Raw genomic sequence first — 23,151 nt, 5'->3', positions numbered from 1 at the left:
TCTGCATAATGAGTTAGATTAGCCTTTTATCTAGATGAAAGACTCAATTTTCCAACAGATTCCTTAGACATGAGTTAGGCAGAGTGATTCATGAATTTCAATTAAAATGAAAGACCTACCTCCTACTTTATTATGCCATCCCTTCAGTACACCGGTTCAGATCTCAGGAGAAGGGTGCGCTTTATCCTTTCTCCCATATTCAAAACTTCATTTCCATATTTCTTTTTTTTCTAAAGGATGTGACACATTTGCATTTCCCTGTTCTCGCTGATCAGAATTTGCTGATTGAAACTAAACGAAATCAACTCATCGTGGTGACATTGAATTCGTCTCCTCTTCTCTTTGAATACTCTGCATACTGTGGGCTCATTGATTACAGGTAGTCGATCTCACTACCTTCGTCAGCACAAATGTGGAAGCTCTTCCCCCTTTTCTTTTTGCTGGCTTACTGTAATTAGACAGTTCTCTGCCAGAGTGATGTTCAGAAAATCTGCCCTGAATTATCTTTCAATCTCTGGTTTACCATTTTTGCCGTGGGAGCATTTCTGCGATTAGCGCCAGCTTGTTGCTGTCTGGCGTTCACTCCTTTTTCTCCTTTCCTGCTGCATCTTTTGAGTTGGTGGCGGAGCTTAATCGAAGCCTGACTGAGTGATAATCTATAGCGGCACTGTTCAGGCCTGCAGCCAGCTCCTCCTGACCTCTGTACCTGCAGGATGGGTGCCATAGTGTTGAACACAGGACTTATATTGTTAAGAAAAAAAACCCTGCTAGATGCTATCCCCTGTCCCTTTTTCACTTTTGACCACATCACAAAAAAATAAGGAACAAAGGAAGCAGAACTTGGATGGAGTGTTGGATGAGCTCTGATCAGTTAAGGGGATGGACTGTCTGCTCTGCCGCCCTTGGATTGCGTATTATCCCTCCACAGGCCATGTTAGAGGACTGCTGATTCCCATCAGGCAGAGTTTCTCTCTCGTCGTGTTTCCTTCCTCAGATAAGAGCCTGTCTGTCTTAACCCTGTTGGCCAGATGACCTTGGCTGCCATATAGTTATTAATGCTAAGTACCTATTTTTGTCATCCTTTTCCTTCTTACTTTGAAACACTGTGGAAAAAATAAATCCACATGGGTCACTTTATTTTCCAGCTCAAAGAAAAAAAAAATCCAACTTTTGTGAACACACTTGCAAGAATACTAATGCCAGCCCAATCAATTGGGTGCTGTGTTGTTCAATATGAATGATCAAGAAAACTGCATACTAAGTAAACACTGCAGTGCCTGGACCTGCTACATTAAAGCATCACTATATGACAAAGCACTGGCTGATCAAATTAGGGAGGATTTACAGCTTGTTCCGTCATGCCCCGACCTGCCGATAGCGAGTCATTGTGGAAAGTAAAACTACATGATAAACCAAGTGTTGACCAAGGACTTTGGCTGCTAGCGAATCGTTTAGCCTATTGTCAAGTAGCTGAGATGGATGTTAAATATGAGCGCCAGAGCTAAGATTCAGTCCTTTGATGGTATTCAGGAGATATTGAGTGTTCAGTTTTATGGGCCATTTTCTTTCAGCTGTTATCTTGGTGCTTTTCATTATGCTGTTTATTGGTGCTTTAATGACGGTTTACACTCTGTGTGTGTGTGTGTGTGTGTGTGTGTGTGTGTGTGTGTGTTCCAATGCAATTATAAACTGTGCTGATGAGGAAATGTCTTTGTCTATTTTAGCTCTGTGCACAGAGGAGTGTGTCCACGGTCGCTGCGTGTCTCCCGATACATGCCAGTGTGAGCCCGGATGGGGAGGACTGGACTGCTCCAGTGGTGAGGGCACTTTTCTTTTAATTTTCCAGTTAACCATTAAGACCCATTTATTTCTAAATGGCTTCACAGCCAGTTAGTCCATAAGACTCAGTGTGTTTTGCCACAATGCCCATCTACCTCAAAGCTGCTCAGCTTTGTATCCTCTCTTCTTAGCAAGCACAGCCAATGGAACAGGTAAGTTACAATGAATTCATTTTCATTTGCTGGAAGTGGAAGTGATTTGCTTGATGAATATAGCGGATGGATGGATGGTTGCATTCCCCCCCCCCCCCCCCACCCCGTGTCTACCAAACTCTCTGTTATGGTCTTAATCATGATTAGACTGATGCTCGTGGCTTGTTCAGTGCAATGATGAATCAGTGCCAAGCTGAAACAAGGCATTGTATTGGTCTTCTATTTACTGGGGTTTCCTCAGCACCTAGAGCTGGATGGGAGGGTGGAGTTAGACATATTCATCCTGCAATCAACTAAATGCTGGAGTGTCACTGAGGCCAAGCAGGAGGGAAGAGTCTATTTTCTCCTTTGTGAAATGTATGCTAGCAGAGAAATGTAGATACAGAAGGCCTTTTATACTTAGGTCAGGGCAAATATAGCAATAGCCATGGCAACATATCACCATTTCCTGCATCAACATTTCTGACCTCTAATTCTTAACTTCAACTCTCCACTCCCACTTGCATTTAACCGTTGCATATTTAGGAATGAGTTATGGCAGATAAAATCAAATCAGTAGTGCTATTGTATAGATCTATGAGTTTTCATTAGCAGGAGAGCCATTCGCTGATTAGCAACTGTGTGTAAATCAGCTGCCTGCGCAGCAGCAGTGGCCTATCGGAGGTGGATTCGTGGGCATAAATGACAAGCCTGAGCTGTTTGCTGCTGCTGCTGCTGCTGCTCACTCCTACAGACTGGTGAGGGTCCAACAGGGAGGATGTGTGAGGTTCAGGGCCCTCGGGGACTCTTGTCCCACTCTTAGTTGGTTAGGAGTGCAGTCGTGTGTGCGCTTGAGCCTGCAGGCGCTTGGCTAATCCACCTTGTTAAAACAGACTTGATGATTGAGACAGAGGCATTATTCATAACTTTAGATTTCCATACCAGGCATGATTCCAGGTTTTTTCATTTACGAGCTTTCATCTGTCGAAATAAGGAATGTGTGCCAATTTTTAAATTAAATCTGCCCTCTTTTTCCGTCGTGTAAATGGTGCAGCATGTTTTTTTTTTGTCTTTCACTGTAAATTCTGCATTCGCTCAGCACAGACAGATGAGGCGGTTAGGTAAAAGTCTTTATGCAAATGGATGCAGGCTTCATATTATGGCACAAGTGGGCTGAAATACACACATTAACACCAAATCAGCTCCAACACAATCAATGTCATGCTTTATTTGCTGTTTATTTTACCACTATTATGTTTGACTCGAGGTGTTTGTGTTCGCATAAAAGCCAATTCCATAGCTGGTGAGAAGGCAAAATGAGTTCATCATATGACAAAGGATTTGTGAATGTGATTAAAATTTAAAAAAAGAAAAAGTGTGCCGTCCAGGCTTGGAGATGAAGAGCTGCCGTGGGATGCTGTGCGGTCTAAAGCTGAAGTGACAGCCTTTCAGCCAATGATCTGGAGCTGGATCAAAGGCTTGGACTTTGTTTCTGGAGCAGCACCCACCAGGAAACAGTTTTGTATATGGGTCAGGTGGTGGAAATAAAGAGTTGCACTGTTTGTTGCCAGAAAAGGGAAGGCGATAAGGTGGGAGAAAGTCAGTAAATTGTGCTGGGAATGGTGGTGAAGGCTGAAGAGAGATCTAGCCTGGTTTCTTTTGTTTTTTTTTTTTGGTTTGTTTTTTTGTTTTCGCCTGCTGTTGTCCACCTGCTGTAGCCAGAAAACATTTCATCCTTTTTCTCGGCCTGAAGCTATATTCCCACTGAGACCAGACCTGCCCTGTGACCTGCCTCGAGTTCTGGGGTGTCTCAGACTCATCTCAAGGACACACTGGTAGATGTGGACCACACATAAAACAGAAAAAGCACATGAGTGATGCTTGCTTTCTGTCATGTGTGGATTTTGAGTATTTTGAGGGGAGGCTTTGTTTTCCCAGAGTGATGAATGATTAATTGCTGCTGTTGGTTAGTGTGATTGCTCTAATGCCTGCACATTGTGTTTGTGGAACGTGGTCTTGAAAATGTTCTCCTAATCACTTGTCATGAATCAGTTGTTTATTTTTTAATTTAACAGTTTAGGGCATTGAAAGAGTGCCCTGTACCTGTTAATGTTTGCTTTTGTCTGTTTTTTCCCCCCCAATGTTGTGCTTGTTTTGTCTGTTCTTTTGCTTTCTCTTCTTTTCATATTGAAATGCATCTATTTGTCCTCTCTGTGCCACTGTGTATACTTTGTTTTGTCAGTAGGGTTTGTCTTGGAGAAATAACAATGTTCACAATAGAAATTCCACCATGTAAATAAAAAAATGGACAAAAAATATTAGGTTCAATAAAGCAGGGACAGCAGCAGATTTATTTATTTTATTTTTTTTGCAATGGCAATTCAGATAGATGGAGCTCTGCTCATGGGACCGAACAGTATGTCTTTAGTCATTTTAGTTTTCTGATGTATGCTACTGCTGTTATTGGTTGTAGTTTGCAGCAAATATACTACATGTTAGCGTAAAAAAAGAAGCACACAGTATGAGATAAAACGGGAAATCAAATCTTTGTAGAATATTATCAGTTTATTGAATAAAATCTATATAAAGTTTTTTAGAGACTCTTATGAGTTTCTTGGGTTTAGCGGTAGACTCTTTGTGAAGTTGCAGAGAAATGACCTGGTCCTTTTTTTCCCTTCCTTTATTTCCGTGTATTTTTCAGCTCTTGTGATTTAATCCCTCTTGATGAGTCTGTCACACCGGGTCACTGTTTGCTACAGTAATAACAGCTTTCAAATAAAAAGAATGATCAAGATAGATGTCGTAAGGTATATTTAGCCGTGACTGCCATCGCTTGTAAAATATTAGGTGCAATGAAGCACTATCATTGATTTCATGTGATTCAGTCAGATAATGATATGTTCCTGGTGCTCGGGGAGAAGAAATGTGCATATGAAGCTTTTAATGTTTCTTTCCTCAGCCTTCTTGGAGATTTCTTTCCCCTATCGTGGTGGAAAATGTACGCCCACTTGTGCAGAGATTCTAAGAATCAATGCCACCGATATAAGTATCTGGAAAGTCCAAGAAGTAGTTCAGGTTTGTTAACCGCAAAGCTTCCCTTGCATTCTAAAAAGAAATCTATCACACTTAACAGCCAAATCTAATGTGTTTGGTCAGCCATGGCCCATGAGGTAACATATTCCTCCCTCATGTATTCAGATGGCAAAGCAGCTATTGCTGTGTGTGCTATACACGTGGTTAATTGATAAATGTGGCTGATGAATGGCTTTTTTATGCTATGCTGCACCAGATCAGATGTTACAAATGCTAATTGACCACTAAAACTGTCCATTTTTATGGATTTAAATCAATGATTTGTTTTTATTAGATTTAGGAATTTGGGATTGCAATCACAGTAATGTGGCTCAAACAGAATTAAACGATTTGTGCTTTTAGCTTTGTTAGCTTGTTTTGCCCCAACAACTGTAGATGTAAAATGAAAGAGTAGCCCGACCAAGACCAACAGACCAGAAGCTGTTAAACTTCATTTTGACTTGAAAAACACTCTCACGAGGACTCCCTCTGGCACACGTCGACAGTATTTACACATTATTCTCAGAAGAGCATCTAAGCCAGATGGTTTCTCTCCAATCCCACAGCAGCAGGACATTGATATGCATTGCTGTCAAAGACCAAGGGACTGAATTACATTGAACATCGGCATAGCACACAGAGATTCACTCTCACTTGACACATCACTCCAAATGTCACCTTACTTTGCTCCCGAAACTTCTCCCTTCATTAATCTTAGAGACAGAGTGTTGAACGTTTGTTTGTGAGCGTGTGTGTTTCAACAAGTCACTTTTCTTTGAGATGACGCCTGCACGTCAACAACAGCAAGCAAAAAAAAAGTGAATCGTGTTTTTAAAAAGACGTCCACATCGATTGAATTCCTCATTATACAAGCATGTAAAGAGGCATTTTTGGAGAACTATAAATATTCTAACTCTATCATTCTGAAGTGGGTTCCTTGCTGCTTATTTCAGTCGATGCCAACTGCCTCATTCATTTTGATAGATCAAAGCGCCCAGGCAACAGTTTTTCTCAAGGGGACAGAAGACGGACCGATCTATAGAGCCTCGTGCTGCTGTGCAAGTGTGTGCTTGCATCAGTGCAGTTGAGGCCTACTGTGCTCGCAGAGGTTTGTTTTTGTGAATGACTCAGGGTTCCCTGTGGATGGTGGAGCCATTTTGTGTACTGCCAAGTATGCAAAAGCTGTGCTTAAGGTCCCGACATGGTAGCGTGCTGGTAGTCTCTATGCATATATGTTCCACACACAGCTTTGTAGGCCTGTATATACATGTTGTAGCTTCACACTGCCACTTGGGGGCATTGTGAAAATATGTGGAACAGGTAATGTGAGCGACTTCCTATTTAATTTGTGCTGTTAACAATAAAGGTCCACATGATCTTAACTTTGATATATATATCTTGTCATTCTGTTTACTATTTGGGTGCAGTTAGGAAAAATTTGTAGTGCCTTGCATTCAAAAGCAAAACTCTAACAACTTAATATATAACTATAGTCTTGGACAGTTGAAATAGTGAGCACAAATTGTTAAACTTTTTATTTCACTAATAGTCCATTACTTGCTATTTAGAACTTAAGAAGGACTTTGGATGCTAACTTTAGTCATTTGAGTTGGTTGTGTGCAATTTTAAAACCCAGTGGTGACTGTTAAACAGAAAAGATTAAACCATGTGGATGCCACTGCTCGGGCTCTGAAAGAGATGTTTCAGGACGTGCTTCAGACAGCACGCCTCTCAGATCTTTCCCTGCATGCCTCACACTGACTCGTGTGACTTATGTGTAGTGTAAATCACTGTGCAGAGACTTCAACTGACTGATATTGAGTCCATCAAATGAAATGTGGCGCACACACCACAGCTGACAGCATTCTTGGCTACGAGCTGACAAGCACACACACACACACACACGTGCACACATCCAAAATGAATTAAATATTCATTACTGAAAAATGTTCTCACTGAGTACAATAATCATAATCTTTTACACACACACACACACACACACATACACACACACACTTACAGGTCTCGTATACTTTCTGTACATACAAGCCTCATTGGCCAAGCATGCAGATTGACTTTGCCAGCCTCTGAAGATTTTTTTGTACCATCCCATTAAGCAGGATTTATTATTCCCCAAGAGCTCACTGCTCCATTACTTTTGGGAGAATGCCTGACGTGTGTGTGTATGTGTGTAGGTGTGTGTGTGTGTGGTGGGGGTTAGGTATGTATCTTTGTATGTATGCGTGTGATAGATAGATAGAATCTATTTATCTTATCTGTCTAGATCTGGTGAGTGTGGAGGCCAATTGAGAACAGTGAACTCAACATTGTTCAGAAAATCTGAAATTTGTGACATTGCACATCAGCAGGCTGGAAGCAGCCATCTAAAGATGGGTACACTGTGGTCATAAAGGAATGGATATGGTCAGAAAAAATACAGCAACAATACTCAGGCTGGCTGTGATGTTTAAATAATACTCAGTTGGTACTAAGAGACCCAAAGCGTGCCAGGAACATATTCCCCACACCATTATAACCAGCCTGAAGTTTTAAAACAAGGCAGGATGGATCCATAATGTCATGTTGTTTACACCAAATTCTCTCCCTAACATCTGAATGAAACATTGATAAAGGACATTTACCAGATTAGGCAAATTAAATTTTTTTTTCTAGCTGACAGGAGTGGCACCCAGTTGCTGTAACCCATCTGCTTCAAGGTTTGATGTGTTGTGCATCCATATGTCTGCTGCATACTGTGATTTTATATATATATATATATATATATATATATATATATATATATATATATATATATGAGAGGAGAGAGAGAGATGCATGTATGAATTCTTAGTATTTCACATATAAAAAGCTGGTGGATGTCATACTCATGGTGCATGGTGATGGTTAGGATGGTATAACATGAAGTTCCGAGGGTCATTATCACCCTCATGCTTGTCATTAGTCAGTAAGAGAGAAAGAGAGAGAGAGAGTTAAGGGCTCCTGGAACACACCACCCAGCTCTGAGAGCCTGTATAGATGGCTTGATTTAATAAGGACATTAAAAAGCCTTATCTCCTGTCCTTAAGAGAAGGTCAGTGTGTCTAAAATAGCTGAAATGCTATGATAACAGTTTAGAGAGATAAGATATCTCCTGAATACTAATGCAGAACAAAGCAGCTTTAGGATCATGTTACAGCCTATAAGTCACACTTAGTTTTGTGGCCTAATGCGTTGTTTGTTTCAGTCATTTGAGTATTGGACACATTTGCACATGGTGTCAAAATGCTCCGTGGAGACAAAACTCCTCCCATCCATCAGTGTCATTATTTTTCTATTCTGACCAGTGGCTTCAAAAACCTGAGAAGGCCAGACTCCTCACAGTCTTAAAAAAATGTTTGTGGTCATTTGCCCCCCAGTAAGTATCAGCCATGATGATTTGACTTCTAAAAGTCATGATGTCGTATTATTGTTTGAATATGTCTGTCAGCTGTTGTGAATGTAGCTCAAGTATGATTATTGTTAGTATGATTGCTTATGTTTTTGCGTTAGTAATCTGAGAATTCTCAGTATTTACCCAATAAAGCAGCTAGAATCATGGAATGAATATTTATTTTTTTGCCATGATTTATTTGTGTTCATCTTTCCCATCTGTGTAGTAGAAATGTGCTTTCTGCTTTAATATCCCATGCTTCATTTTGTGACGCCTCAGACTGAGCTCTTGTGTCAGTCCCAGTACCCAGATAGTTATTCTTAGTACATATGCTAAATTTCACAAGATTTAATGAGGTTTATAAGCATATATACTTCAGTGTTATTAAGTTGAAAGCACAAATAAAGGGTAAACTATCATATCCACACACATCCACATATATCTTCTACCTTGTACCCCATATACAGATATCACATTTTATTAGCAACGTATTAGTAATAGATGCCCCAATCACCTCTCAGGACCTTGGACTCATGATCATTATGATAAGAATAATAGCTTGAGGATCGCCACAGTCCTTTGGGTGCTGCGTTGCTGTGTCCTTGCCTTGCTTTGGGAGAGGGAACATATTAGCAGTCTTTCTCAGATGCTTTGGTGCACCTGCAATCTCCTGATGTTTAACCCTGGACTTCATTGGAGTGTTGCAGTGATTACAGGCCGTCCTGAGGGACATCGATTGTCCTGCTCCTCCTAGGCCAGCCCCACACAATGCTGACGAATGAACTCGTGGCCCTGCCAAGTCCAATTAACTGTCAGTGCCGCATCGACGAGCTCCTCCGTTTGTTGAGAGTGAAGAAAAACAAACTTTTAATCAAATTTGCCTCCGGGCCCTAGGGTATTTGGGGTTGTATTTTGCATTCTGCTGTGTTCTGCCTCGCCTGCAGCCGCGCTACCCTCTCAGAAGGTTATATTGCATGTTGTTTGTGTGAGATAGCAAATTTCCCTGGACCCTACTTTGGTACAAGCCCTATCTTTCTACTGTCTGTGATTGATGAATTAGCCAGTGGTAGCATCTTAAAATTATCCACCCGCAAACAAGGCTGACAAAAGAATAAAACTATTGTTTATATTTGGTGTGAGTTTACTGCAGCTTGTCGCAAGAATAATTTTTTTTTTTTTGTGTGTGTGTGTGTGTGTGTGTGTGTGTGTGTGTGTGTGTGTGAGAGTGCCTGGGTGCATGGCAGTGTCAGGAAAGTCTATAAGCACCTTGGACTAGTTGATCAATAAAAGCTGAGGTTACGATCTTGCAGAATTGTTTGTGCATTAACATCTCCACAAATACCCTCTGCTAATTCTACATCTCCACAAATACCCTCTGCTAATTCTACCAAGGTCGAGATAAACAACTCTACTCTTCTCTGATTAGAGTAATGCAGACATTAAAAGCCAAGAAATTCAATTAAATTGGTGGCTGTTGCCACAAAGAAAAAAGGAAACAGACAAAACGCAAAGATACGCTATCACATAGCTAGGGCATACTAACTGGAACAAAGAGATGTAGCTTGGGATTTAACCATTGACAAAAGGGCATCTGAATGATAAGGATCAAAGGAAATTTTAGAGGAAATGTAATCGTTACCCCACACAAGGATGTATTCATGACGATCCAATCTGTGTTCTGCAGACGCTCATCTAAAATTAGTCGTCAGTGCCACTAAAATTGTCTTTTTGCCCTGATTGGGTGAGCACACATCACCAACCAGTACAATGTTTAGGAAAAAAAAGCACACCTACCTATAGGGGTCCATCATGTCCTGTACTGCACACTTCATTAAGACCTTTCAATTGAGTTTAGATGGATAAAAGACAGAAAATGCTGACTTACTGGTTCAGGCACCCGCATCCTCAAAGTGATGAGTCCCTCCTGAGAAATTAGATTAGCAAAGAAACTTGACACCATGTGATTCTCTCAGCTTTCACACTTTAAACATTCCCTTGTATTATAATTCTGGGACTCACTTCCATTTCAGGCACAGGCATACTGTAGTATGAATGACAAATTCGCCCTCTGCCACAGAACAAAAAGAGGGTTAAGGTCCATGGATCAATATCACTGTTCCTTCTGCTGACTCTTAAAGCTTTTGGGCGGATTTTTTCCCTTCTCTTGTGTCATTTGTTTATTCCTTAAAACTTTTAATCAAAACCTGACCGATGAGCAAATCTGTCTAGTTTTAGATATTTTTAAACTATGTTTCTTCTCTTATGTCATGCGGGTGGTTTTATGCCCCATGCTGACCCTGCTCTTCCCAGATGGCTTAATTCATTTCTTTGCTGCTTCTTTAATGTACTACAGTATTTCTCTCCTGCTCTCTCTCTCTGCCACTCGCACACAGTACTCCCTAAGTTGCTGTTGTATACTTTTCTCTTCACTTTGACTTTGAGAATCGGGGAGAATAATTCATGGGCCAGCAAGTTTCAGAGACTGGGATAACAACACTGCTTTCAGAGCCAGCAGTTCATTTGAGTTGAAATTCTGGATTTTCCTTTTTTTTCCCTGAGAAATCTCCAAAGGGTCCATATTATCCTGGAGAGAAATAGGGGAGGGAAATAGAAAGGAAAAACTCTTAATCTACAGTTTTCTGTGTTAATCAAAGGCTCAAGATGTTTTCCTGTTTCTGTCCTTTCATATTTCAAGTATCCATCTACCCTGTGCCGCTACTCTTTTTACCTCATTGAGCATAATGCACTGCTCTGGTTTTTCAACCTCCTGTTTTCCGCATATTCAAATATTTCCCAAGATGCAGTGCTAATATAGTTTTAAATGCATGACTGTGCCACATTTTGCCCATTTTAGATGAATAGCAATGAAAAAAACCCCACTTTTCTGGGCTTCTCTCTTGGCTATTTATTTCATTCAATTAAAAAAATTTGACAAAGTTGTACATAAAAGTCTTTGCCTCATAACTTTCCTCATATAATATACGTCAGTGTGTCGGATTAACTGGTGGTCAGGCAGGTAGAAACTCCCTCCAAGATTGATGGCTACATGATGAGCATTTGCATAATGTGAGATCATTAAAAAGCAATTATCCTTGTGTTTCAATGTGCGAATGTGTTTCTGTATTGCTGGGATTCATTTGGTAGGTGGATAGGCGCACTGATTGACCGCCTTTAAGATGAATCATATTAAGTGTTTACAGTTTGGTGAGGCGGTGGGGGGATATTCATATGCCGTGACACCTGAGACACATAAAATCACGGCTTTGAGAGAACAACTAGCAAGTTTTGTTTGCTCACACTGTGTGGAGAGGAGTGGTTAAAAATGCAGAGACAACAGAAAATTTGCATTTATGCACCTCTCTGTGTTAGTCGATGAGTTCCGGTGCTGTTATTGCCGCGTGTCTCAAGCTTTAGGGAATTCAATAATCAGATTGACAGATGGACATTCACACTTTGACTTTTTTTTTTTTTTTTTTTTTTTTTAACATTTTTTATGCCTGGTGTTTTCTTGACAGTATTAGCTTGGATACATGTAAACCTAGATGCTAATGCTGTCAAGGCTTAACACCTGTTTTCTCAGCTCAGGATGAAACTCGTTGCATTTTTATTTTATTTCCAGTCTAGCTTTAATCTGCTCAAACTGCATGGTTCCAGTTTCTTAAGTTTTCTGCACAATATTCATTTCTGGGTTCCTTTCCACACAGCACCACAAAGTCATATACGTGTCTAAATAAAAAGTATTAGCAGGACTTCCAAGTATTTAATGTTTCCTGTTTTTACTTCACAACAATGTGAACGAGACAATAAAACTGCAGAAAAAATATTTTGTCAGTAGGCTGGCTGTCTTCAAATCTTTCCAATTTAACACAATGCTTTTTTTCCTCTACATTTTAATTTAAGGTTCAGTGGAGTTAGTTGAAAAAAACAGAGTCTGTTCCTTCCTTTACTTAAGTGACACCGGATACTATTTGGCTAGAGGGCACTCATAACACGGTCCGTAGTGAATATGAATGAATGGGGCTGGACTATAAAATAAATATACTCCCATGTCTAGACCAAACTGTTACATTTTGATTTCAGTTTTCACTAATGTAGTTTTAATTTTATATCAGGATTAAAATTAAACTTTACTAATATTTTTTGTTTTGCGTACACGGAATATAATATTCTGCTAGTGCTGATTAGTCAGCTGAGATTTCCCCAATCACTTTGTCAGGACACTCTCCAATAATGAGACCTGTTTTCAAAACACTTCAGCAAATCAAGTACACTCCTGTGTATACACTTAAAAAAAAAAAAGCAAACTTAAATGTACATATTAAAAGCTGCCTATGCCATCTGCAGGTGCTTTATTATTGGTTTCCCTGAGGTGTCTGCTGCTAGGAAACGCTGAGCTGCAGCTCAGTTGATCTATAAAAAGTGACTCATTTTACCCATAAATATTATCTTAACCCCTTTTATTAAAAACATGCAAGATGAACTAAATATCCAGTATTAGGAGATTCAGCTCCATAAGGTCTATCCTGTAAGCACCCTCTATGAGTCAGGATCTACTGAGCATTTTTTAACCCGTGTGTCGTGAGAGGGAAGTCTGAGGTTTCCCTTATGCTGTCAACTTGCCGTCAATCAAATCAGATCTAAAGATGTGCTCACTGTCTAGATCAGGAAGATTAAACTCAATTTCTATTGCAGTTTTTGGTTATTTATGTTTAAGATTGCAGGTTTTAGGTTAAGTCTTAAAGCGAATTTTTCAGTGGCTTTAAGTAACCAATGTTACTAATGTTACTCTCTTATTCTTTGGTGTTTTTAAGAGATAAAAACACAACCGCTGCTGTCATTTTTCAAAAAATAGCAAAAGTAATATATTTTTTCTTTCATCTTTTATGTATTTTTTATCCACCAAGTATGCTTAAGTAGTACATTAGTTTATGATTTAAATGAACTATTTAGTTGAGAATTAAATTATGATACCATCTCAGATTGATACTGGACATATTCATTGATTGCTGCTGATAAATAACTGGCGACAATCTTGATATTAGAGTAACTACATAATTGTTGCCTAAAGTAACCCTGTCATGATTGTAGTGAGTTATAAGGAAGAAGTCATGCAAAACAAGCAGTTTGATGGTTACGTTCTTGAGAAGCTGTGATGGATATGTGTGGTTCATGTTTTTTCTGGCCTGAGCAGTGGCAGATAAGTAATGCACAGAAATGAGCAGATTAATCAATAATGAAAACAATCATTAGTATAACCTTGAAAGGTAAAACCAAAATGTGTTTTTTTTCTTAAGCTTTATTTTTTCTTAAATTGCTTTTTTTTTGTTATTACTAATGTCTGTGTGCTAGTTTACAAAAGTAACACCGGCAATATCATTGTATCTACTTAAGGGTAACTTTAAAGAAAATCTTTAAAATCTAAAATGATAATGAAATAAAAGTACGTATTTACTTAAAAAATATCGTTATATACCAATCCCACTGGCTTAAAATGATACATAAAAATGCAGATACACTGTGTAATTAAAGCTTTTCTGGTGTGTGATATTGAATATACAGTGTAGTGGGGCTCCAAGGGGATTGCCATTACAGCTGCAGCCTGCAGGATGCTGTGTTGTTTATATATTATGATATGCTGTGCTTGTGCTAATTTTTTGTTTGACAATGCAAAAAACAGAACGTGCTTTTATAACGTGCTATTTTCAGTAGAGCAGTCTGGTGTAGACATAGATAATTCATGTCATGTAGATTTTAAAACAACCTTGCAAAAAAAAATAAAAAATCTTTCAAGCGTGCACCTCTGATTGCTAAATCCACCTGTGATTGGCCGTGCCTCCTCTGAGCTTCTATATGCACAGTAATAACAAAGCAGACTCTATACACTGATATCTACAGAAAGTGATAATCTGTTAATCCACATAAAACCCACAGAACTCATACCGTAAACACAGGACTTCAACTAATTAGTGCCATGTACATAAATTCAACAGCTGCAGCTTTTCCTCTTTAGGACTCCGTTTATTAAGACTACTTATGCAAATAAAGCCAGTCACAAATCTCTAATTGTGATACCAGGCACACAACAACCCTTTACACTAAAGCCATGTGTTTTAAAATGAGTGCAGAGCTGCAGTGAAAGTGCACAATATGGTTGAAAAGATAACAAAACATAATATGATTTTACCAATATAGCCAATTACACCAGAGGCAACAACAAGAAGGAGTGCCATGTAGTCAAACGTTGTCTCATCTTGAGATTTTTTCTTTAAAATGATTTCATGCTGACTGCTGAAGTAGCCGGAGGTAATATGTTTTGTTGCTTGAGCCCGCCATAGCAGAGAACTGAATGGAAGGTTGTGATATTTCACATTTGGTCGGATATTGAATTGTTAACACTACTATTTGGTGCCCACGTATTAAATGTCTTCAAGGTCTCCTCTACACATGAGTCTCACCAGACATGGATGTAAACTGCAGCATGACTGGTCGATAGAGCCACACAGCAACAACGTGGTAATCCAAGTTTTTCCACCAAGCAGGTTTTTTGACTTTTGAAGGTCAGCGGTTTGGAAGATCCTCTTAAGGTGTTCTCTTTAGTGGATTACTAATGTTTCTTTTGTGCAAACAAAGTTACCAATTTGCAGTGGGGGTGAGTTAGTAACTCCGATATTCTATTACAAGCAAAGACTGAGTTATATTTTTATTGAACTTAAATTGCACAGATTTTAGGGTAAATGCAGAATCCTGCCACTGTATGAAACTACTGGATCCTAATTATAGGCGCATTAAGTAAATGCTTTCATCTTCCTGTAGTTTTATGTGTACAGGCTTAATCTGGAAAATAACTGTAAATCTGGTTTAGAAAGTAGTAGCTTCACATGGGAAATACATAGGTACAATGGTAGGGGTGGCTGTATTGGCATTATATGAATATACATCAGTCTCCACTCTCTTGATTGTGCACCCCTTCACATCAACTGCCGTTGCCCTATGGCAGATTCTACTTCATCCTAATTAGAATTAATAATTGAAAATAGGAAATCAATATGTGCAAATTAAGTCTGGTAACAGTTGGTATTGTCAGGTTGACATTGTTTTTTGGAGGGACCATGCCATTCCAGGTGACTGATTTACTGCTGTGTGTTATGTCTTTGAAGTGCTACAGTTGTGGCTTTATTTATACCCGGGTCACTGTGTATTGTTGTGCACTGTAGATAAATGCCCGCCTTTGCTCTGATTGCTTTTTTTTGTTGTTGTTGTCCTGTGGCAAGAGAGCAAAGGGTTTGTTTTCTGCAGGACAGGGTGAAGGGTAAATTATTAATTGGAAGGAGCAGTGGGCTGTGTAACAATTTGCTGATCCAGAGGCTTTCATGAGCCATGTCAGGTTGTGTTGAACAAGTGACTGGTTTACTGCAATGAGGCAGAGCATCTCTCGCAGGGCGCTCGCATTACTGCTCAACATGGGCAGCTTTATTAAAAACTGAGGGGCACTCTTTTTAGTAACGTTACTTTTAAGTGCTCGCTTGGAATAACACGTGAGATGACCTGGCCTTGTCGGTTTCAGTCAGCCACTGGTCCTGTTAACCTAGTTACAGCTGTGCTGCAGGGGAGCTGGCTGCAGTACTTCTATTGATCCATGTTAGCATCCTATAGAGTAGAACTCAGACAAATGATCAGATCCTCCTCAAGATAAAGAACAAGGCCAGACTTTTTAATCAGTAATGCATAGTCCTAAAAGAATTAAGCTATTCACTCATTAGTTTTGTGGCTCCAAGTAGGCAACAGTCAGGTCTTGTTAGTTCTTCTCCAGCTGCAAGGTGGTATCAGGAGGAAGTGTATGGTGCATTATAGTGAAATGTTTGAGCAGCAAACTCTGCTCATAGACCTTGTGTTGTTAGCTTGATTGTGTGCTGCTTTTCCCCCAAGGGAAATGCGAGCACACAGGGTCTCAGCTAAGATGAATTAGGGCAGGACAAAAGACACGCCCAACAGCAGAAGCCGCAGCATGCTGTTATTCCAGTTCAGCAAAACGGCGCCCATAACTATTGGCAGTTTCCTCTGTATATTTAGAAGTTCATTTGTCAACCTCTCATGGATGTATCTAAACTTTTTACTTGTCGTGCCTGGGTTTTCTGGGGACTAATAAATAACAGCATAATGGGTGTCAGCAGAGCACGGAGGTGCCAGTAGGACCTGTCTTGTAGCGTATTGGCTGCTTTTACAGCCCCAGGTTTAACAAAGCTCAGAGACATTTATCACTCAGTGCAAATTTACCACTTTACACAACAATCATCACTTTCCCTGTAGACCCCGTCCCAGCCCTGTCTGCTTCTCACTCAGTTAGTCTGCATCAATGAGTCAGGGACCTGTGATGAATAGTTGAGTGTGGCTTTTTTTTGAATAACTCCTTTTGCAAATAGCTCATATTGATTGAAGAGCAGAGTATTACATATTCTCGTGTCAGCTAAATTGTAGGAACAATTGTTTCATTGTTCATTTTTTTTAAAAAAAAGATATAATTTTAACATTTAAAATGTCTAAAGAAAGTCTGTCTCTTTATGCCATTTGTAAGTGGTGGCTTGTCTGCATTAATTCTGACCATGAAGTATAATTTGAAAATTCAGATCTGTCAAGGAAAGAAGGGGAAAAAAGAACAAAGCTAGTGGAACAAAGTGCGATCCAGACAATATGAAACTCAGAGGTGCATTCTGCTCATGAGGCAATGCAGGCGACTCATCAAGACAATGAGTCACACTGCTTTGCTTTGCTACAAGCTCTGCTCAAAAGTAAGCGTGGAGTAAAAGGCTCTCAGGCGCCAGAGCGTTTTCCCTTCTAATGTCTTTAGTTAAGTTATTCCTCAAGTGTCAACAGTGTGTGTTAATAATAGTTATGTGACAGTGAGTGACTCAGGCAGTGGGGAGTGAAGTCAGGCTGCCTGCCAAATATTCCAGTAGCAATAATGTGGCTTTTACAGTTTGAGTGGGCAAAGGAGAAAGCAACCGTCTGCACCATCCACCACCACTAGCCAGCATTTATACTATAATTGTAATTGAAGTTTGCTTTTCCCCTCCGTCGAGCTGAATAAATGATGTCTAAAACTTGGGTGCCATTTGAATGGTGAAAGATATTCTGTGTTTAAAGAGTTTGACTGACGCCTTCATTTTGAATTTAGCTTGGAGAAGCTTATGGCAGCTTTCAGCAGCGCAGACTTCTCCTCATCGAGAACAGTGACAAACATTTTGCTGTAAGTTGCCAAGTTCAGGAGAGCTCCTGAATGAAGTCTGCTGTTGAAAGCTGTTTGGTTTTAATCCTGTTGCAGCCAGCCTCTGATTATGCAGGCTCTTGAGCATACTTCAAAGCTCAGCACCACCATGATGGCTCTCTCAGCCTATTCTTTGGACATCACCTTCAGAAGTTTACTACCTGCCGGTAGCCCTTCATGATCTGTTTTGTTCCAGCAGAGGGGATTTTACTCAGCATCCTGGGATTGGACCTTTCCCTGTGTGTGAGGTTATCCACATTCTAACTGTTATACATTATGAGCTCTGAGAGCCCAGGCTGGATGGTGTATGTGTCCTCTGGTTAGACACAGTGACCCAGGCCAGACCAGCTAATGGTTTGGACTGCATCTTCTCTGGTTTCAGTCTGTGGGATTTGTTGCCTACAGACCAAAACCCACAGGAGTCCTCACCACCACACACAATTTAGCTGTTCTCTCTGGAAGCTGAAGCCTTCATGCTACATGCTATTTTCTTCTGCTATTTCTCTCTGTTTTTGCCCGCAGCTCATCATGAACTCTGACTCCTTAATCACAGTTAAATGCTGGCAGAGCTGGGGAGTGAAAGACTACTGGGTAAAGTTTCCGAACCTCCATGTAGGAGAGAGACAGCAAGATAATGGGCTTTGCTCTCAATGTGCCTCTAACTGGAAGCTAAAGGAGGTTTAAAACTTCAAATAGTAACATTTGTTGAGCTCCTAAGCACCAGAAAAGTCTGCAAATTAAGCACGGGATAGATTTTGGTGTATTCTGTTTCTCTCTGCCTCTCTGGTATTTATGCATTGATTTTTTTTAAAACTGATATTATATTTTTAGTTGTGCATGTAAGAATGTAAAATGCCATCTCTACTAATGTGGCCAAGGTTTGAGCTGAAGCCAGAGGTGATGATGCCTCTAAGTTGTAGAGACATTGCCCATTTTTCTGCTGTGTCGAGAGAGCACTGTTGAGCAGAGGAAGCTCTGATGAGTGCTTATAGACTGCTAAACCAAGTTGCAGTTAAACTGCTCATCCATTACCACCACCGCCCGCACACCCCTCAAGTTTAATGTGCCAGGGTCGTTTGCGTGGCAGCAGCTCAACCTTCAGGGAGCTCATTCATGGCAGACTGGAGGCCAGGAGCAGATTAGATCAAATCAGTGAGAGCCCTGTAATGTAGTCTCTAGTCTGTCCAAACGCAAAAGCAATACTGCACTAGCCCAGTGTTTCGGGACCCCCTTCAGGGCAGACCTGTCCGTATCAGTGAAGGCCTGATCATCTTCCTGCTGTGTACCTGGAAAAGCAGGCTTCAGTGCCGACCATGAAACAGAGTTCATTAAGCTCCAATTTCGGTTGATCACAGCTCTGGCAAAGTGAGCGTAGAAGGGGGGGTCGGGGCGGGGGGAGGGGGAGGGGGGGCTCGGCATCTTTACATTTTCAGCTCAGGCTGTGTTGGTGTGCGAATCAATAGGGGAATATTCACCATCCTGGCTGCTGTGCTGTCCTGGATCTCAAGCTGGGCTTTTCTGTGAGGCAATACAGCTGCTGATATAGAGATATAGTGCCATATCAGTCACCTAAATCATTACTAGAACCTCAAATGAACAATTACCTGGCTGGGACTGAAGGCAGCTTACTATCCCACCTCAGTGCTGATCGTTCTTCATTCACATTGTGATATTTGATCACTAGTTGTTTCCTTGATTACAGGTCCAATTGAGTTTTGTGGGTTTTTTTTTTAAACAGACCAATTCCCAGGAATGCGTGAATTACTTGTTTTACATCATACCCTCAGGTACTTCTTAGTAATGCCACTGAATTTAACAAAGAGCAGCCATTGTCTCATACAGGTGTGGATCCAAATTAAACTTTTCTGTTATATTACTCCAAGTTCAGCACAATTAGTCAGCTTGTGCATTTAGCAAAATGTGAAAAATGAGCGCTCGCAAACGTTTACAACAGTTTGATAATTCGACTGTCTCAAGTACCTTATTTCTTTTTTCATTTTGACAGCTGGCTGCTGAAGTTCCACCTGAAAAGAGGCGTTAAAAACATTAAAGTATCAAACTGTTATATATGAAAAATGATTTGTTCCTCGTGTTAGTCTCTGAGTCCTCCTTCGCTCTTTCGTATAGTCACTTAAAGGTGTGAACAGCTTGCACACGTGCTTCTCTTTTTTTTCTTTTTTTTTGCAGATTAATTTCAGGGTGTTATTAAGATTTTTCTCTGTGATGGTTGTGATATGTCAACATCACATATATTCAGTCTCATGCTATACATTTTACCGCAATTTCATCGTAACAGAACTGTATTCGCACCTTTTTAATCGTTTTATTTGCTTGTTGGTAACGCAGAGCTGTCATCTGTCCACTACAAGGAATTTGAACCAAAACATTTAAAACCTGCAAATTTACATTTTTATATCAACACTGAGTCTAATGACTGCTTTTAGATGTGGTGAAATGATCTGCTTTTACATGTGGTGTTGCTGGAAGGATCAGCACCACCAAATTCATGCCTTTGTAACTGCATGCAGAAATTTGCAGTAACTTCATCTTCAGTCACAGGTTGTCATGAGATCAGATGAGACAGGTCCTGACTACATAAGGTTGCCAGGTTCCCATGCTAAACAAGATCTCAAGTATTGTATCACAGGACAGATTAAACTGCTGAGACCATAAACTGAATAGGAAAATGTTGGTGTTGAAGCCGGTCCCAGCTGTTATAGCGGGAGATGCAGGATACACCTTGCACAGTTCATCAGTCTCTTGCAGGGCTAACACATTCACACATTCATACTCACACCTACCAATTAAACTGACATGCATGCTTTCAGACTGTGGGAGAAAACCAGAGTAATCAGAGAGAACCCACTCAAAGGCCCCAGCTACATTTGTTGGATTCAAACCCAGGACCTCCTTGTTGTGAAGCAACACTGCTAGCCACCTCTGAAAATGCTTAGAGGGATAATAAGTGGAGCCAGTAGTGAGGTCATAGGCAATTTTCTCAACCACCGGGATCACCCCCTGCTGGCCATTTTAAAGAATACAGGTTTAATACACTTGTGTGAAGGGTCCGTGTTTCGAACCAGTAGGTTAAGGTGCCCTGACACACACAAAGAAGAAGATATTGAGCTGACTGTTTGTTTTATGATGTCGCTCTTCCCCTTGCATGCAGCTTTAAAAGTAGCAACTGCAACATATAAATTATGCCCACATCCTTGGCACCATTACTGTATGATGAAGATGATGCTAGAAAACCTTTAAAATTTTCATCCGCAGAGCTGTAAAGTTGGATTTTGGTATTTTCTAGAATGATAGAAAATGTTAAAAAGCTGAAGTTTCAGCCGTATTCAGTATTAAACATAAAGTTATGAAATGTTCACAATTAATAAAGGTTGAAAGGTTTTCTGAATGCTAGGGTAGCAACATAGGAAATATCAAATAGAAAAAAATCATATTAAAATGAGAGGTATCCTGGGTAAAGACCTTAATATACTTACTTACTTTTAGAGAGATGGTTGGTCAGGATGTCTTTTGGGGAAGTAGTTAACAATAATGAAGCTTTCTTTCACTTGTTTTCTTTTGTATTGACTCATACAGACACGAGATATAAATGTTGTTGTGCATTGTTGCTACCTTATAATAGGACAAGCACAAGCATATATGGGTAGTTTTTGAGAGAAACAGAAGATCAGTGAACTGTCTCATTTTGATTTCTAATCAGGTCTTTTCATTGGGGAGTCCACACGTTCTTCCTGTCTCTCTGTGTCCATTTTTCTTAGCAATTGCTTGACAGCATTAGCTCTGTGGAGGGCCTTTTGTCTGTTTTTTGCTCAAGGCATCCTCATAAAAGTACCTGCTCTCATATAATCCTGAGCAGGAGTGAAAAAAAAATCATTGGAAAGACCAAAACCAGCAATTTGTTGTCATACCTCTCAACTCTGTGGTATTGAGACACAAGGTAATTTATTCCCACTGAAGATCTAAACAGTGCCATGATTTTATAATTTAGGTTTTTTTTTAAAGCAAACATCTTACCAAGCAGGAAAATTCTGTGTTGTTGTTGCTGGGCAGGGATAGCTCAGTAGGTAAAGTGATGGCCCCATGATCGGAAGGTCGGGGGTTCGACTCCACTGAACGGCTACCCTGAGGTACCCCTGAGCAAGGTACTGTCCCTATACACTGCTCCCCGGGCGCTGCATTGGTGGCTGCCCACTGCTTCACTGGGTGAATGGGTTAAATGCAGAGGAACTATTTCCCTATGGGGACTAACACACACACTTTACACTGGCTACAACAGGAAGATGGTAAACATATTGGATCAGTCCATAAACCGCAGTGCCAGTGTACTGGTTTGCGCACTGCTGCACGGTCTCTGCGCACAGAAAATCTGTGTTGTGCACAAAAAAAAAAAATCTAACCTGAATTGAAATTAAAATAAATACGTTAACAATTCTGTTTTGCAGTGTTAGTCAGTAAGTGACTGGCTGCTCCAGTATGGGATTAGAACGATGTCACCTTATCCCATAGTCCAGCCAATGATGCGATTCACATTCGTATATACGTAGCTAATCAACGTCGTCCACAGGCTATAACAGCGTCCTTATGTGCCGACACTGGTGTTTTAGCTAGCAAAGCGGCGTGGCTGATGTGGAGTGAAGCCACGTTAATTACAACGTGTACAACCATTGGAGATGTGAGCAGGACAGACAGAACAATTGACGGAAAAAGTGTGGACTTTATACCAGTTTTTAAATTGTGTTGATAGGCCACGTAAAACCAGTGTTATGATAATAAAAAAAAAAAAAAATATATATATGCAAGGTTTGTTTTTTTTCCTATCGTTGTTTATATTTACTGCAGAAACGCTCGAAAGCGCTCTCCGCCTGTGAGCAAAAACAGCCCCGATCCCAACCCCCACCGCCTTTCCTATTGGTGGAAAAATGTACTATGTGGACCAATCAAAAAATGATATGGCAACATGGCATTTAGTTGTTTAGGAAGGGGGAAGTTTTAGGAGTGACGGCGGTGTTTTGAGATGTGAGAGATTTGTGACGTTTAGCGCAAATCTTGTGTAGTTAGTGTGTAGTGTAGTCAATAGTGTTGTTGTGTGTGTGTCAGAACAATGAGGCAACTACTGAATGTTACAGGTGTTACAGGAGTGATACATCTCCTGTTGTCAGGCCTGCAGGTATCAGGCTCTTGTTCTCCTTTATCTCATAGTGGACAGAAATTATTTTTTGGAGTGGCACAAATAATTTGTGTGGCATCAAATTTGATGCAGAACACCTGAGTGTACTGTAAATAGTTTGAAATGTTTATTTAAAAAAACGCTCTGGCTGCATTTTTAGGTAAACAGCTGCAAGAAACTTTGTTGTTTGCATAACTCAGATACTTTTTTGAAGAAGTAACTATATAATTAA

General features: G+C 40.2%; 1 protein-coding gene across 8 annotated transcripts in view; it reads left to right on the top strand.

Moving 5' to 3' along the window:
• The window catches only part of megf11 (multiple EGF-like-domains 11), a 77,739-nt gene that overhangs the window by 24,027 nt on the left and 30,561 nt on the right, over positions 1 to 23,151 (top strand). For 5 of the 8 annotated variants that reach the window (XM_084933518.1, XM_084933514.1, XM_084933520.1 and 2 more), the window contains exons 6-7: positions 1,725 to 1,817; positions 1,971 to 1,991. In XM_084933518.1, the coding sequence (XP_084789644.1) occupies positions 1,725 to 1,817; positions 1,971 to 1,991 (114 nt within the window). The remainder of the gene's footprint in view (positions 1 to 1,724; positions 1,818 to 1,970; positions 1,992 to 23,151) is intronic. The other 3 variants (XM_084933519.1, XM_084933517.1, XM_084933516.1) reach the window with 1 other exon arrangement.

This window comes from Perissodus microlepis, chromosome 7, assembly GCF_051167445.1.
Source record: "Perissodus microlepis isolate ML-2025 ecotype Zambia chromosome 7, ASM5116744v1, whole genome shotgun sequence".
In the NCBI taxonomy this organism is placed as follows: domain Eukaryota; kingdom Metazoa; phylum Chordata; class Actinopteri; order Cichliformes; family Cichlidae; genus Perissodus; species Perissodus microlepis.
The sequence above is the reverse complement of the archived record's forward strand: the minus strand, read 5'-3'. Positions and strand labels throughout refer to the sequence as shown.